Source organism: Bos indicus x Bos taurus, chromosome 15, assembly GCF_003369695.1.
Source record: "Bos indicus x Bos taurus breed Angus x Brahman F1 hybrid chromosome 15, Bos_hybrid_MaternalHap_v2.0, whole genome shotgun sequence".
Classification (NCBI taxonomy): Eukaryota; Metazoa; Chordata; class Mammalia; order Artiodactyla; family Bovidae; genus Bos; species Bos indicus x Bos taurus.
The window spans coordinates 20,392,565-20,409,951 of record NC_040090.1 but is presented as its reverse complement, the minus strand read 5'-3'; the positions used below and the strand labels follow the sequence as shown (position 1 = coordinate 20,409,951).

General features: G+C 37.4%; 1 protein-coding gene across 4 annotated transcripts in view; it reads left to right on the top strand.

Moving 5' to 3' along the window:
• Positions 1–17,387, top strand: part of QSER1 (glutamine and serine rich 1) — an 80,004-nt gene that overhangs the window by 30,907 nt on the left and 31,710 nt on the right. For 2 of the 4 annotated variants that reach the window (XM_027562723.1, XM_027562727.1), the window contains exons 2-4: positions 2,389–2,501; positions 2,909–3,070; positions 5,988–9,680. In XM_027562723.1, the coding sequence (XP_027418524.1) occupies positions 2,974–3,070; positions 5,988–9,680 (3,790 nt within the window). In that variant the 5' untranslated portion in view covers positions 2,389–2,501; positions 2,909–2,973. The remainder of the gene's footprint in view (positions 1–2,388; positions 2,502–2,908; positions 3,071–5,987; positions 9,681–17,387) is intronic. The other 2 variants (XM_027562726.1, XM_027562724.1) reach the window with 2 other exon arrangements.

The following is a 17,387-nucleotide window of genomic DNA, read 5'->3' as shown; positions in this document are numbered from 1 at the left end:
TGACTGCAAAGGGACATGAGAAGCCATCTGTTGTGATGGGAATGTTCTACAAGTTGGTTGGGATTATGGTTATACTGGTGTATACATTTATCAACAAATGTGTACACACTGAATTGTACACTTAAAATAGGTGCACTTTATTGTATGTAAATTATATTGTACCTTAATAAGTTGATTTTAAAGTTTAAAATAGATTTTAAATTAATCCTAAAATTGAATCTTCAAACTAAAGCAAAATCTAACTCCTATATATCTAATTAATAACATAGCCATACAAGTAATTTACTTAACTTTTGGATCAATATTCTAACTGTGTATACTTAATGGGACATAATTTTTAGACAAAAATATATTGTGAACAAATACTTGATGGTTTTGTTTTTGGTAAAGGTTGTGTTAAAGTATTTTCAGATAGAGCTAATGAGTAAATCTGTGAGTGTAAACTGGGATTCCGACTGTAGGAAAAGGAAAATACGTGTGAAATGGAGGAAGATGAGGAATGCTATATTGGATTTGAGTTGAAGTTGTCATTATGCACTCATCATTTTAAAAAGACATATATTTCTTAGCTTTGTCCACTTAAGGGGCCTAAAAGCAATGACACCTCAGGCATTGAATATACTTGACACACAGATCTTGGTTTCAAAATCTCATTGCCCACTAAAAGACTTCCAGAAACGGTTGACTTCATGTCTGGTACAGAATTTAAAAAAGCAAGATGAACCTGAAACATCTTGTGCTGGAAGGTAAGAGTGTGTCAGCACCATGGAGGACATGTGAAAAGGAAGCAAGATTGAGGGGACAAATTGAATATCATGATGATGATATATTTTTAAGTATAATACATACACATTGAAAAATATATTAGTATGCATTTATATATTATGTATGTGTTTATATAGATAAGCGAGAGAAAAGGGGGAAATGCTCGTTTTTATAGAAGAATGCTAACTTTTAAATATTGAAAGTACTGTAATTAGAGCACTGCTGTTTCTAATCTCCAGTACAATAATTAAAGATCATGAACAGTTGGTGTCTGAAACCATTAGCTGTTGGGACAAGGTATTGACAGTGGCTTAAAAGTTAACACCTCCCAATTGTATATTAATTTTGAAGAGAAGAAATAACTACATTCAGAGGTCTGACAGCACCTTAACCACTTCAAGTTTAACATCTCCAGTAATGAGACAAACTGAGAGTATATGTGTCCTCATGAGATGCAACGATAATTACAAAGCATCTTTATGTACTTCTCATGAAGAAGCAGTCAGACAAATCTGGTATTTGGGATAGTACAAATACATTTCAAGTACATTCAACTGACTTGGATTCCTCAAAATAAAAAAAACCCATGTCATGAAGTCAAGGCAAAAGGGATCTGGAATTAGGGGCAGAGTGGAGACACTATTCTAAATGTAGAGACATAAACAAATATAATCTTGAATTTTGATTGCATCCTACAAAGAGCTTTAAAATTGTAAACATTTTGATAACTGAGGGAAATTGGAATATGACCTCTGTGTTAATCACATGCAATAGTGACAGCATTAAATTTTCTTCAAGTCTGGTAATGATATTTGGTTATGTAGCTGAATGGCCTATTCCTAGGAGATACCACTGAATTATTTAAGGATACAGTTTCATGACATCTGCAAGCTATTTTCAGGTAGATTAAAAGAAAAGCATATGTGTTGTTTATAAAGATAAAACAAGTATAACAAAATGTTAGCAGTCTTCAAATCTTAAGTGACAGGTATATAGATTATTCCTAGTTCTATTTCAGTTTTTCTGTGGGTTTAAAATATTCAAAATAAAAATCAAGGGGAGAAAAATACCTTATTCTGAATTACTCTCAAAATGTATAAGCTTGAAATTTTCGAGGAGAGTTACTGGGAAATAGTGTTAATTACCAATTCATTTGAACTATCTGATATTCCAGAGAATGTTAGAGGGACTTTAGAGATTATCTTGTCTGGGTCCCTTATTCATACAGGTGAAGAAATGAGTCTGACAGTAATAGAGTCACTTACTGAAATCATATGGTAAGCCAGTAGTGGCTCCTGGACAGTGAATTCAGCTCTCCTATTTTCCAGGATATTTGTTGCTTTTCCCACTGTGCCATGTTATTATCTCTTCCCCTAAAAGGACTTTGTTGGAGATAAAGTTAAATTAAGAAAAATACAATGTATCATTTTTTCTTCCTAGTATGTCTTCAATAATTTCCCCTGCATTTTGACAGTGTTATGAGACCATGTTTGATCTCTTGATATATAGGTCAGGAATTTAGTGAAAGATGTATGCTTCTTTTGATAATTGCCTTCCTAGAATTCTTTTGATCATCTGGTTTGAGCCGTGTGTTTTTTGTCATTTATTTTTTTTATCCTCTAGTTTAAGCTATGAAGAAGGACATCCCTCAAACTCTGAAACAGACCTCCTTCAGAGACAGACTTTTGCAGCCTCTCATCAGCTTCCTGGATATGCTGCCACACCTCAGCCAACTGGTAAAAATTCTGCTGTGAAATATACCCTGAATCTGGGTGCATTTAGTGAATAAGAAGGAAAATCAACTTTCACATGTTGGGTTATGAAAGTGTATAGGACAGAATGGTTCCATGGGAAATGTTAGAATGAAAATGAGATTAAAAGCTTTGTCTTTTACTAATAGGAAATAGTTATATAGTTAATTAGTAGGGAAATTTTTTTTCCCCCCCCCCGCATCTCTATAGATTTTAAATTATAACTATGCTTAAGCAAATTAATACTTGTTTGCAATTCAAAATGAAGCAGTTTAGGGTTGTAGCACTTTGGGCCTCAAATTTCAGAGATTCCTTTTAAAAATAGCATCAGGAATATCCTTTTATGTTAATATATATTTTTACTTTGGGATACATTTTATCTTCAAATGTAGGTCTTTCTGGAATATTTGATACTAGTGTGAACAATGCCAGCACTAACACAAAAGAATCTTCAGTGATGAATTTTCTCTCTGCTGTTGAATCCCGAACTGCTCAGGCTGCTTCTTCAGGAACTACACTTTTACCACAATTCAGGGCCCCATCCTGGCAGACAGGTGATTCTTTGTTTTCAGAATTTTTAAGTCCTATAGAAATACTGCTAAAAATTCACTTTTTATAGTCTTGTCATGATGGTAGTGTGGCTGAGAGTGGTGTTAATTATTGATTTTCCAGTGAACTTTAAAACCTGGAATTTTTCACTATTTTAAAGTGGATAAAATTCAAGAAATTGTTACTAGCAGAAATTCAGTTTTAGCACTCTGTTGACAACTAACAAGTTGAAGAAGGTAGGTAATTGTTAAAAGGTAAATCCTAGATACAAAGTTTTTACCTGGCAATTTAAGTAGTCACTTATTTACTTGAGAGAAGAAAAGATTAAATTTCTTTTCCTTATCCCCCATTTTACCTTTATAGAGGTATAATTGACATATAAACTTGTAAGATATTTACAGTGTACATTGTAGTAATTTGGTACATGTTTGCATTGTGGAAGAATTCCTCCATCTGGTTAATTAACACACCTATCACTTTACATGTTTATCTTTTTGGGGGAAGTTGGTGAAAGATTAAGTTCTGTTTTAGTGCCTTCAGACTGGATAGGTGGTAGAGTAAAAAGCAACCTTAGAACTGATTTCGTCATGAGTTAGGAAAGTTATCCTTAAGTGAATGGAATAAGTCATTCTTTAATAAAAGCTAGCACAAATTGATGTTATTATATTATGTGCTTTTCTATTTTATTTTTCTTATTTCATTTTTCTGTTACCCCTTGAAATTGTTTGTGTATATTTTTATTTTTTGCAGGATGACAGATTAGTTTTTTTTTTAAGATTTCATCTTAAAAACTATACTTTTAAGTAATAGCTATTGGAAATATTTTATTATTCTGATGTAGATTCCATTAATACAGCTGTCTTTTCAGTATGTCGGAGAAACTTCTGCTTCTAAAGAAACAATGTGTTAGTATGGCATAAAACTATTTTTTTTTAAAAATTAAAAAATACAATAGCTTTATTTATTGCTTCTTGGAATAATTTTACATTACATATATTTAGTTAATTCTAAGCATTATTTATTGTTTCAAGAGTAACTAGATGTTTTCTGTCCTTGAGTTGTAATACTCTTGATTGCTGCCTGTCTTCTGGGACCTTAGCTCCTCGATCAGTTAAACCTGGGCCCCAGCAATGAAAGATCGAGTCCAAACTATTGGACCACCAGGGAATTCCCACTTTTTTGACATTTAATGGAAAGAAATGAAAGAAGAATATTTTTGAAAAGGGCCAGAGAACCTTTTCCCCTCTATTTTTTCAAAATGGGGGAAAAAAAAATTTTAATGGAAACTCACTAAAAAAATATGTAAATAGACTTAGAGATTGAACTTACCGTTACAGGGGAAAAGCGTGGCGGCGGTGGGGGTGGATAAATTGGGAATTTGGGATTGGCATGTACACACTGCTGTATTTAAAATAGATAACCAGGAAGGACCTACCATACAGTGCAGGGAATGGTGCTCAATATTCTGAAATAACCTAAATGGGAAAAGAATTTGAAAACGAATAGGTACATGTACAACTGAATCACTTTGCTATACTCCTGAAACTAACACAACATTGCTAATCAGTTTTGCTCCAACATAAAAATTTAAGAAATGGAAACAATTAGGGCTTCCCCGGTGGCTTGGTGGTAAAGAATCTGCCTGCCAATGCAGGAGACATGGGTTTGCTCCCTGATCTGGGAAGATCCCACATGCCGCAGAGCAAATAAGCCCGAGAGCCACGACTGTTGAGCCTGTGCTTTAGAGCCTGGGAGCCACAACTGCTGAAGCCCAGGAACCCTAGAGCCTGTGCTCCACACCGAGAGGAGCCACCACAATGAGAAGCCCACGCACGGCAACTAGAGAGTAGCCCTCGCTCCCCGCAGCTAGAGAAAAGCCCACACAGCAACGAAGACCCAGCACAGTCAAAAATAAATAAATTAAGAACAAAAAGAAACAATTAAAAGGTATATACAATGAAAAGTGTTAGTTCCTAACATAGTCCTGCTTTTTAGAGAAGAGTTAATAGTGGTTACTCTTTATTGATACCTTTGTGCATCAAAACTTTTTTTGTATTTTCGCCTAAGCAGTGTTATAGCAGCAGTATTATTAGGATATGCCATAATTATTTTACCAGTCTCCTGTTGATGGACATTTAGGTTGTTTCTACCTGTTATTCACAATAACTGTCCTGAGTATCTTGTTTGAATCTTTGTGTCCACTTATTTCCATAGGGTAAATTTCCATAGATCTAAATTTCTATAGGAGCTTTTGGACCATAAAAGGTATACATGGTTTTACTTTGGCTGTAAGTGGCTAAACTGCTATCCTGAAATGTTAACAATCTCTTCTTGACAGTACTTCATTAATTTCTGATCAGCTTTTTGTATAAGCATGCATCTATTGTTATTGGAAGTTGTTCATAGGAAATCAAAACTTGAAATGCAAGGATTTTTTAAAAATACATGTATTTTGATGAAAGAAACTTTGCAGTGTTAACCTCACTATTAGTTTTAGATACATTTATTACATTAAATGTAGGGAATTTGGTTTCAGTTTTAATGTTATGAACATTTTAGTTTGTTCATTGGTGTTTTGCATGGGAATGTCAGGGTAAAGTAATCACTAGAGATGATATATATATATTTAGTATTTTTGTAAGTTTCAAATGATTTATCTGACTATATGTATAATCTCATGTTTATATAACAATAATAGAAATGAATTGCTGATACCTTTGTGGTTTTGTTTTTGCCTTATAAAAACTAGCTATTTTGAAATGTATTTTTTAGAATCTATGCAGAACTAATTTGTCAGAGTTCTCAGTTTTAAAGAGATTTTGGTGGATTAAAGGTTATGTAAGTTTTACAAGTCTGTATTATGAGAACAGATAGAAGTGTTTGTGCTATAACTGCATAAGTGTATTTGTTTTCTTTTCACAGGTATGCATTCCTCAGCACCAACTGAGCTGTTTGTTACTGGACCTTTGCCAACCACTGGAACGCTTCCATCCCCTGCCCTCCCTGCTTATCAGCATCCTGCCACCTTCAGCAATAGAAACTTTGCTACCACCTCACCTTTGGTGCTTCAGGATTCAACTTTTAACACTACATCAAATGGAATTTTAAGTTCTCATGATCCTTTGCTTCAAATCAAGACTTCCCAGGGAACTGTTCCAACTGCTTTGACATTTGAGCGCCTGGGCAGTTCTGTGATAAGTAACAGCATACCACCTCAGTCTTCAACGTACCGCTCAGCTCAAGAGTCTGCACCCCATCTTTTACAACCTCAGTTTAGTTTGTTGCCTTCAGCACTTGGTGGAGCCCAGCAAACTCCTCAAGCCTACGGTTCAACTCTCTTTACTAGTTCTACTGCTTCCATTGAAAGAGCTCTTCTCCGAGAATGTAGTGTTATTAAACACCATCAGCGGCCTTCAGGTACCCAGTCTATTCAGGCACAACTGACTGGTTCACAGCATTCCTTACACAGTTATCTATCAAATGCAAGTGGGGTTAATTTTCAGGAAACAAGCAGGCAGTCATCTTTATCCTGTAGCCCAATTGGAGAGTCTACTCAGGTGAGCAATGGAGGATTGCAACAGAAGCCCTCCCAGGTCTCAGTGGAACTTGCTCAGTCCTATTCATCTGCAATTCCATCGTCAGGGTATCCTACTGCAAAAGTAAAAAGCTGTTCTACAAAACAACCACTAGCATCAACCAAGTCCCCCAAACCTCCAAGTATAATTCCTCCTGTGCAAACACTAAGCTATTCCAAACCTTTACATAACCAGAGTTCTGTAATATCAGGCCAAGCACAAATTTATTCTACAGCGCAGCTACCAAGCCTTTTATCAGTTAGTCAGTCTCAAAACTATGGTTTAGTACAGCCGCATAATGTGCCATCTATTGTTCATTCACAGGTTTATAGGTCCAGCAAAGTTGAGAAGTTGCCATCCTTGTATAAAACATTGACTTTCTCTGGCTCGTCTCAGACTATAACCTCTGAAAATTCAACACTTAATTATTCTTCTAATCAGCAAGAGGTGTTGTCTTCGGTTACAAATGAGAATTACCCTGCTCCAACAAGAGATCCGTCTTCAGATAGCCAGTCTCAGAGTTATGCATCTGGTCATTCTCAGGGTTTATCACCAGTTAGCCAGACACAGGTTAGTTTTTCATCTCAGTCACAAGTTTTGTCAGTTGTTAGTCCTTCAGAAAGCTATGCTTCAGGTCAGTCCCTCACGTTAACAGCCCCTTCTCTTTCTTACTCTTCTGCCTCTCGGGCTCAGAATGTGCCAGATGCTAGTCCAACTCAAAATTTTATTTCTATGCATTCTTCCCAAAATGCTCAGACCCAAGGGTCATCATCTCCCCAGTCCCAAAAGTTTTTGCCTGCTGTCCAGTCATCATCTTTTGCGACCTCAACTCACTGTCAGACCTTACAGAATAACCTACCTTCCCCTGATCCAAAGTCTTATGCTGAAAGAAAACTTGACTCAAGTGTTTATACGTCTTCAAAACAAGAGGATGATTTTCCAATGCAAGAGTTACAGGTATTACAGCCACAAGTATCTCTTGAGTCATCAACCTCAAGGCTGTCTGATGGGGAAATGAACGTTCCAGAGTCAGCTTATAAGGTATCAAAGGCAGATGACCGATATTCTCAGAGCATAATCAGAAGTAATTCCTGTCTTGAAGATCAGGTGGTTGGTATTGCTCTACAAGGGTCTAAAAAAGAAGAAAACATAGTTGGTTCAATGACACAACTTAACCAACAAATTGGCCAAGTCAATAGTTCTGCAACCCTTGATATTAAGAAGACAACTAATTTAATGCAAACTCCGCAAATACGGTTGAATACTAAAGACCTAAACCAGCAGCATTCTCTTATACAGAAGGTACATGAAGCCAAGGTCCAGGAGCAGCATGATCAAATAATTAATGCCTCATCTCAGATTCAAATTCCAAACAATGCTTTAGGGCATGGCCATCAGGCATCTCTTCCTAATACACAGGTCCTTTTAGATTCTGCCTGTGATCTACAAATTCTTCAGCAGTCAATACTGCAGGCAAGTTTAGGACAAATAAAGACATCTTTACAAGTACAGCGTGTTCAGAGTCCTCAACAAATAGTGCATCCTTTCCTTCAAATGGATGGTCATATTATTCGGAGCAATGGTGAACATTCTCAGCAGCAACTCCATCCTCAAAATTCTGAAATTATGAAAATGGACCTTTCTGACTCTTCAAAACCATTACAGCAACATCTGACAACAAAGGGTCATTTTAGTGAAACAACTCAACATGATTCAAAGAATCATTTTGTTTCTCTTGGATCAATATGTTTCCCAGAGGCTATGCTCCTCAGTGATGAGAGAAATATTTTATCAAACGTAGATGATATCTTAGCAGCTACAGCAGCAGCTTGTGGGGTCACACCTTCTGATTTCTCCAAGTCAACTTCAAATGAAACCATTCCTGCTGTTGAAGATGGTGATTCTAAATCTCATTTTCAGCAGTCATTGGATGTCGGGCATGTGACATCAGATTTTAACTCCATAGCAGTTACGGTAGGAAAGCCACCAAATATAAATGATATTTCCTTAAATGGAAATCAAGTTACTGTAAACCTTTCACCAGTACCTACTCTTCAGTCAAAGATGACTCTTGATCAACAACATGTTGAAGTACCTGGTCAAAATAAAGCTTCTAAAGTAACTTCACCAGTGGTCGGACCAGGTCATGAAGTGCAGGAGCAAAGTTCTGGTCCATTCAAGAAACAGTCTGCAACCAGTCATGAACCTGAAGAAGACAGTGAAGTTGCTGTTGATAGTACATTAAATAACAACAGAAATCAAGAATTCGTTTCTAGTAGTAGAAGCATAAGTGGAGAGAGTGCTACATCGGAGAGTGAATTCGCTTTAGGCGGTGATGACAGTGGTGTGTCGGTGAACTCCTCTAGGAATACACTTGCAGTGTTGGCCATGGCCCAGCCTGGGGAGGCAGTCAGTGTCAAGATTGAAGAGGAAAACCAAGATTTAATGCATTTTAACCTCCAGAAGAAGAAAACTAAAGGAAAAGGGCACACTAAAGAGGAAGACAACAGTCATCAGAAACAGCTGAAAAGACCTGCCCAAGGCAAACGCCAGAATCCAAGGGGAACAGATATATATTTGCCGTATACTCCCCCTTCCTCAGAAAGCTGCCATGATGGTTATCAGCATCAAGAAAAAATGAGACAGAAGATCAAAGAAGTAGAGGAAAAACAACCAGAAGTCAAAACTGGATTTATTGCCTCTTTCTTAGATTTTCTGAAATCTGGGCCCAAACAGCAGTTTTCCACTCTTGCTGTGAGAATGCCTAACAGGACTAGGCGACCAGGAACACAGACCGTTCGTACATTTTGTCCCCCACCACTTCCAAAGACTGCAGCTGCGACACCCACTCCTTTAGTGTCTGAGGCTGGGGCTAACAGTCCATCAGAAAAACTTGATAATGAACTTAAAAACTTGGAACATTTATCTTCACTTTCTTCTGATGAAGATGATCCTGGGGTATGCAGTCATGATATTTACAAAAGCAGCTCTACTACCTTAAATACTTCAGACGCTACTTCTGATAAAAAGAAGAAAACAGGTAAAGTTTTAAATTTGAAGTTCATAATTATGGCTTTCTGGTTTTTTTTTTCTGGCTCTGGAACAAGTTTTATGCTTTCTTAGCTTGAAGCAAGTCTACGGTTTCCCAAGACAGAATGCTTAGGCAGATATCTTAGACTTATTTTTTAACGTTCCTTGCCTCTAGGAAAGTTCTGAGTTTTAGCCTGGGTAGTTCTGGGTTTTGTTCAGCTTTGTATCACATGCAGCATAGTTTACATGGTGCACTGTCCAGATTTTTCTAGTCTGAGACATCTTGAAGTGGCTCATGGATATGGGACATTATATTGAGGGCCATGTTGTTATATATAAACTGGCATATTTTCTTTGTATGCTAATTTTACCTAAAAAATTAACATTTTGCTATTAAATTGGTTATTTTGTGTGCAGCATGCAGATTAATATAATTAAGTCAAAACTTTAAAAATTTTGCACTGGTTTCATACTATATGCCCAGATCCTTAGGTGTGTGTTTCACTTTTCTCTGTAGTTAAGGGAGCATTTTAAGGAACTGTTTTGAGAAGCATTGTCTTATGTAAACAATTGTCAAGCAGTATAGAAGTTATTGTTTTAAAGAACATGCTAAGTAAAAAATCCTCTGTGCCAGGAACTATTAGCAGTATCGTGAGATGTGCTTTGTTATCTTCAATATACAGATGATATAACAGACTAAATGAATTGTCCGGGCCCATACAATTAGTAAATGGCAGAGTTGGAATCCATATTCAGGTTTAAATCATACTCAGGTTTATCTGGTTCTAACACCTGTAATCCTGCCTACTGCTTTTGTATGAATAGAGAGTTAAACCTTGTTTTGTGATGTACTTTTCAGCTTCTCTACAGATTTGACCACCTTTTTAACTAATAAAGTGATATGAAACAGCCGATATCCCAAATAATCTATTAATGTAAATGTCCGCTAATACATTTGTCAGCAAAAGTTTTAAGTCTGCTAAAACATTTCTGAAGAATTCTCATTTTGTTATACAGGGAAATTAGCATACTGGAAAATTATTGCTAAAGTCAGAACATAACAGATGTGGCTAATCACAGTAAGGTTTTACATTCTTCTCCCTCAATTCAGAATACTTTGCAATTACTGTTATGTTCCCTCTTATGTTCTTAGAGCAAATCTTTTATAATCTCTGTTATAAAACATGAATCTAGAACTAGTTTTTTCTAGACGACTCTTACTATCTCATTTTTAGTTAAAACCACCACCATCAACCTGATGCTTATTAATAGATCTTTGAAGTTCTCCCTTTATGCGTTGCCTCCTCTTCTGTGAGGACTCATCATCTCTTGCTTGGGCCTATTGCAACAGATTTCTCATTAGAATCCTTCCCACCAGTCTCTGCACCAGTCCATCTTCCATATTGTGATCACATTTATCTTTATAAAAAAGAAGAGTCAGTTCGTTCAGTCACTCAGTCGTGTCCAACTCTTTGCGACTCCATGAATCGCAGCACGCCAGGCATCCCTGTCCATTGCAAACTCCCGGAGTTGACTCAGACTCAAGTCCATCAAGTCAGTGATGCCATCTAGCCATCTCATCCTCTGGCGTCCCCTTCTCCTCCTGCCCTCAATCCCTCCCAGCATCAGAGTCTTTTCCAATGAGTCAGCTCTTCGCATGAGGTGGCCAAAGTACTGGAGTTTCAGCTTTAGCATCATTCCCTCCAAAGAAATCCCAGGGCTGATCTCCTTCAGAATGGACTGGTTGGATCTCCTTGCAGTCCAAGGGACTCTCAAGAGTCTTCTCCAACACCACAGTTCAAAAGCATCAATTCTTCGGCGCTCAGCTTTCTTCACAGTCCAACTATCACATCCGTACATGACCACTGGAAAAACCATAGCCTTGACTAGACGGACCTTTGTTGGCAAAGGAATGTCTCTGCTTCTGAATATGCTATTTAGGTTGGTCATAACTTTCCTTCCAAGGAGTAAACGTCTTTTAATTTCATGGCTGCAGTCACCATCTGCAGTGATTTTGGAGCCCAGAAAAATAAAGTCTGACACTGTTTCCACTGTTTCCCCATCTATTTCCCATGAAGTGATGGGACCGGATGCCATGATCTTCGTTTTCTCAATGTTGAGCTTTAAGCCAACTTTTTCACTCTCCACTTTTACCTTCATCAAGAGGCTTCTGAGTTCCTCTTCACTTTCTCCCATAAGGGTGGTGTCATCTACGTATCTGAGGTTATTGATATTTCTCCCGGCAATCTTGATTCCAGCTTGTGTCTCTTCCAGTCCAGCGTTTCTCATGATATACTCTGCATAGAAGTTAAATAAGCAGGGTGACAATATCCAGCCTTGACGTACTCCTTTTCCTATTTGGAACCAGTCTGTTGTTCCATGTCCAGTTCTAACTGTTGCTTCCTGACCTGCATACAGATTTCTCAAGAGGCAGGTCAGGTGGTCTGGTATTCCCATCTCTTTCAGAATTTTCCACAGTTTCTTGTGATCCACACAGTCAAAGGCTTTGGCATAGTCAATAAAGCAGAAATAGATGTTTTTCTGGGACTCTCTTGCTTTTTTTAGTTGCTCAGTCGTGTCCAATTCTTTGCGACTCCATGGACTATAGCCCGCCAGGCTCCTCTGCCCATGGAATTCTTAAATCAGTTATTAATTCCCTGCTTTTGAAATACTTCTTGGTGCTCCATGGAAAAAAATTAAAATAATGTGTAAAAATTCTCCCTTTCCACGTTTCACTCTTTGCTCACTCTTGCCACTTCCCCTCTTCTGTGACACATGAGTTTCTCATTGTTCCTTGGACCTGTGAGCGCCTTTCAGAATCAAGCTCCTTTTGAACAGGTTTTTCTCTCCCTGGGTCCTCCTCAGTTTTTTAGTCCAGTAGATACTTTTTGTTCTCCTTGAAGACCCTCTTCAAAATCACTTTGTGAAAGTTAAGTCCTGGCAGAATTAGTGCTCATATCCTCTAAATTCCCACAGGTCTTAAATCTTTCTAAAGGGCAAAAGTTTTAAATTTCAACAAGTTCTGACTTATCCGTTTTTCCTTTTATGCTTTGTGCTTTTTGTATCCTAAGAAACCTTTGCCTAACCCATAGTCACAAAAATTTTCTCTTGATTTCTTCTAGGAATTTTAAAGTTTTGCATTTTGTATTTAGGTCTGCTGCTGCTGCTGCTGCTAAGTCGCTTCAGTCGTGTCTGACTCTGTGCGACCCCATAGACGGCAGCCCGCCAGGCTCCCCTAGGATCCCTTTTAATTTGGGGGATGGTGGTATAAAATGTGAGGTATGGGTTGAAGTTTTGCACATGGACATCCAGCTTTTCCAACACATTTGTTGAAAAGACAGTCCTTTCTCCATTGATTGCTTTTCACATCTTTGTCAAAAGTCAGCTGACCATGTTTGTCTTGTTTTTTAAATTATGTAGGTTTTGGGTCCTTCAGTCATGTCCAACTCTTTGTGACCCCCATGGACTGTACAGTCCATGGAATTCTCCAAGTCAGAATACTGGAATGGGTAGCCTTTCCCTTCTCCAGGGGATCTTCCCAACCCAGGGATTGAACCCAGGTCTCCCGTATTGCAGACGGATTCTTTACCAGCTGAGCCAAAGGGAAGCCCACTGACCGTATTTGTATGAATCTATTTCTGGACTCTCAATTCTGTCACACTGATCTACATTTTTATACTTTGATCAGTGTGACACTGTCTTAATTGCCATACCACTGTGTGCTTAATCTTTCAGTCCCATGGACTGTAGCCTACCAGGGTCCTCTGTCCATGGGGATTCTCCAGGCAAGAATACTGGAGTGGATTGCCATTTCCTTCTACAGGGGATCATCCCAACGCAGGGATTGAACTCGCATTGCAGGTGGTTTCTTTACCATCTGAGTTACCGGGAAACCCTTAATCAATTGCCTCATAATTAATTTGGAGAAGGCAATGGCAACCCACTTCAGTACTCTTGCCTGGAGAATCCCATGGATGGAGGAGCCTGGGGGCTGCTGTCTGTGGAGTCACACAGAGTCGGACACAACTGATGTGATTTAGCAGCAGCACATTATAAAAATTCAGTTAAACTTTATATGTTGATCTTAAATTTGCACAACTTATTTAAATATTTTTTAAATGGGAATTCCTGGGCAGTCCAGATGGTTGGATGGCATCACCGACTCAATGGACATGGGTTTGGGTGGACTCCGGGAGTTGGTGATGGACAGGGAAGCCTGGCATGCTGTGGTTCATGGGGTCGCAAAGAGTAGTTCATGACTGAGAGACTGACTGAACTGAACCAGTAGTTAAGACTCCGGCTTCCCCTGCAGGGAGGCAGGGAGCACAGGTTCACCCTCTGGTCGAGTAGCCAAGATCCTGCAATGCAGCCAAAAAAAAAAAAACCAATAGATTCTTAAAAAATGAGATTCCATAGGGTTGTCTATGGAGAAAATGACGGCAGAAAAAGCATTTAGTTTCATTGATTTTTCTCCTTTGTTGACAGTTTTATTGATTTCTGCTATTTTCATTAATTCCTTTTTCAGTTTGATTTTAGTTTATTATGCTCTATTTTTGTCTATTTTCATATGGCAGAAGCCTAAATTGTTGGTTTGAGACTTCTCTTCTTTTTTAAAAAAGATTTTTTTGATGAGGATCATTTTTAAAGTCTTTAGAATTTGTTACAAAATTGCTTCTGTTTATGTTTTGGGTTTTTGGCCCTGAGGCATGTGGGATCTCAGCTCCCCAACTAGGTGTCAAACCCACACCTGTTGTATTGGAAGGTGAAGTCTTAACCACTGGACCGAGAGGGATGTCCCCTCTATTTTTTTCTGCTGCTGCTGCTACCGCTAAGTCACTTGAGTCGTGTCTGACTCTCTGCGACCCCATAGACGACAGCCTACCAGGCTCCTCTGTCCATGGGGTTTTCCAGGCAAGAGTACTAGAGTAGGTTGCCATTTCCTTCTCCATTCTTTTCTGCTCTAAGCACTTAATGTTACGAACTTCTCTCTAAGCCCTGCTTAGCTATATCCCACAAATTTTATTTTTATTATTTGCTTTTTTTCTTTCAAGTTTTTCAAATTTCTTTTGGTGCTTTCTTTTTGGTCCATGAGTTATTTAGAATCATATTTCAAATTTTTCAGATATTTGGGGATTTTCCAGACACTTGTCCTTTATTGATTTCTGCTTTGTATAATTTCAGTTCTTTTAAATCTGTTAAGGTTAAATTTATTGCCCAAAATATGGCTGATTTTGATTAATGTCCCAGTGTACTTTAAAAGAAAATTGCATTTTGCCGTTTTGTGGATTGTTGTATAAATTTCAGTTAAAGCAAGTTGGTTGTTAGTGTTGTTCAGATTTTTCATCTCATTACTGATTATCTGTTTACTTGGTCTGTCAATTACTGAGAGAGCATTTCCCGTGTTTCCAAATATATTTGTGGACTTGTCTGTTTTGTTTTTCGTTTCTATCAGTTACTGCTTTGTGTATTTTGAGCTCTGTTTTTAGATGTGTACAAATTTAGGATCGTTAAGCCTTAGTGAATTGACCCTTTTATCAGTATATTATATATATATCCTTATATATATATAATATATATATATTATATATATATATCCTTCTTTATCCTTGGTAATAATCCTTATTCTGAAGTCTGCTTTGTTATTATAGCCACTCTAGGTTTCTTTTGATGGGCTGCATATATCTTTTTCCATTCTTTGACCTATCTGTGGCATTATGTTTAATGTGAGTATTTTGTAGACAGTACATAGTTCAATTTTGTCATTTTTTAAAACGCTAATCTCGTAATCTGTCTTTCAATTAGTTTGTTTAGACCATTTACATTTAATATAATTATTAATATAGTTCAATCTTTCATTGTTTCCTGTTTTCCCTCTTTGTTTTTGTTCCTGTCTCTTTCCTATCTTTAAAAAATTATTTGAACTCTTTACTATTTTAAAATTTATCTCTGGGTTTTTTTTTGTTTTTGTTTTTTTTTTTTGGCTGTATCTTTTCATGTTATGTTTTTAGTGGTTGACGTACTGATTACAATCCACTTAGTTAATATTTTTACTACAGAAAATGCCAAAACCTAAAAACCATAGAGCTCTCTTTACCTTTGCTTTTATATATATTTGTCCTGGTGAAAGCCCTGATAGAGAAATAATTTTTGCTTACAACCATCATACATACTCTAAATAATTTAATAGGAACAAAATAGTCTATTGTATTTACCCAGATATTTATAATTGCTCTTGTACTTCCTTTATTCCTCATACTCCATGTTTCCCTCTGATATCATTTCCTTTCAGCCCAAAGAAGTATTCCATTTTTAAAACTTTTTCTTTGACTTTCAGTCGTGTAATTATTTCTCTGGATAAGGTTCATCCTGTTTGGAGTTTACTGAGCTTTTTGAATCTGTAAAATGTGTATCTTTTCCCAAATTTGAGAAGTTTGCAGGCATTCTTTTTTGTGCACCAAACTCTCTTTCCTTATTGGACTCCAGTGACATGAAAGTAAAATATTTTTATATTTTTCCTCAGGTTCCTGAGTTTCTGTTTATTTTTTTCAATCTTTTCTTCCTCTCTGTTCTTCAGATTTTATCATTTCTATTGGTCTATCTTCAAGTTCTTTGACTTTTTCACCTTCTCAATTCACTACTGAGTCTACCCAGGGAGTATTTTTTATTTCATATATTTTCAAATATTCTTTTCAACTCTAAAATTTGTATTTGTTTTTTTTTTCTAGTTCCAGTTTCTCTGCCGAGAACTTACATATCTCCATTCATTTCAAAAATATGTTTATCTTACCTCAGGGAGCATGGTTATGATAGCTGTCTTCGAGTCTTTGATAACTTAAACATCTGAGTCACCTTAGAGTGGCATCTGGTCGTTATCTTTCCCCTTTGAAAATTGGTCACATTTTTCTGGTTCTTTATATATTGAGCAATCTTGAATTGTATCCTGAACATTTTGAATACAATACTGTAAGATTCTGGATTTTGTTAAAATCTTCTGGAGAATATTGGTTTGCTTTGTTTTAGCAAGCAGTCAGACCTTAAGTTCTGTCTCACCTTTGAGTGGTGGTCTGATGTTAGTTCAATTTTGAAAGCCTTTGCTCTGCTTCTTTGGATCTGACTCAGCAGTTAGTCTGAAACTTGGATGCACGGTAGACTTTGTTATAGTTTAGGTCTCAAAGACTTGGCTGTACTAGTTTGGGTCTCTTCTGCATATTTGCAGTTTAAGCATAAAACTAGGATTTGTGTGGGTTCATGTCCAGAATTAGAGGATACCACTCTTCAAATCTCTCTTCTCTGGGAATTTCCCTACATGCCCCACTCCCAGGGTTTCCTTTCCTAGTCATTTGGACTGGAAAGCTGGGATTTTCCTTGGACTTTTTAAAAACTGCCCATGCTTTACTATGATTCTGTGTAACTGGGACTGCCTCTGGGGCAGTGCAATGAGAGAGGAGGGAAAAAAAGAACAGGTAATTTTCCTACACATTGTCCCTCAGCTTTATTGAGATATAATTGACATACAACATTTTCTACTCTTCATGCCATAGGAGCTCGTGGCCCATCCAGGTTCCTCTGGTTCTCCAAAAAGACAGGAGTTTTGTCCAGGTTTACGATGTTGGGTTTACTGCTTCTGTGTTGCAGCTCTGTGACTTTGGTTGCCTTTGGGGCAGGGCTGGGAAAGAGAAAGAGAAGAAAAAAGAAATGGCATAGCCTCCACATACTC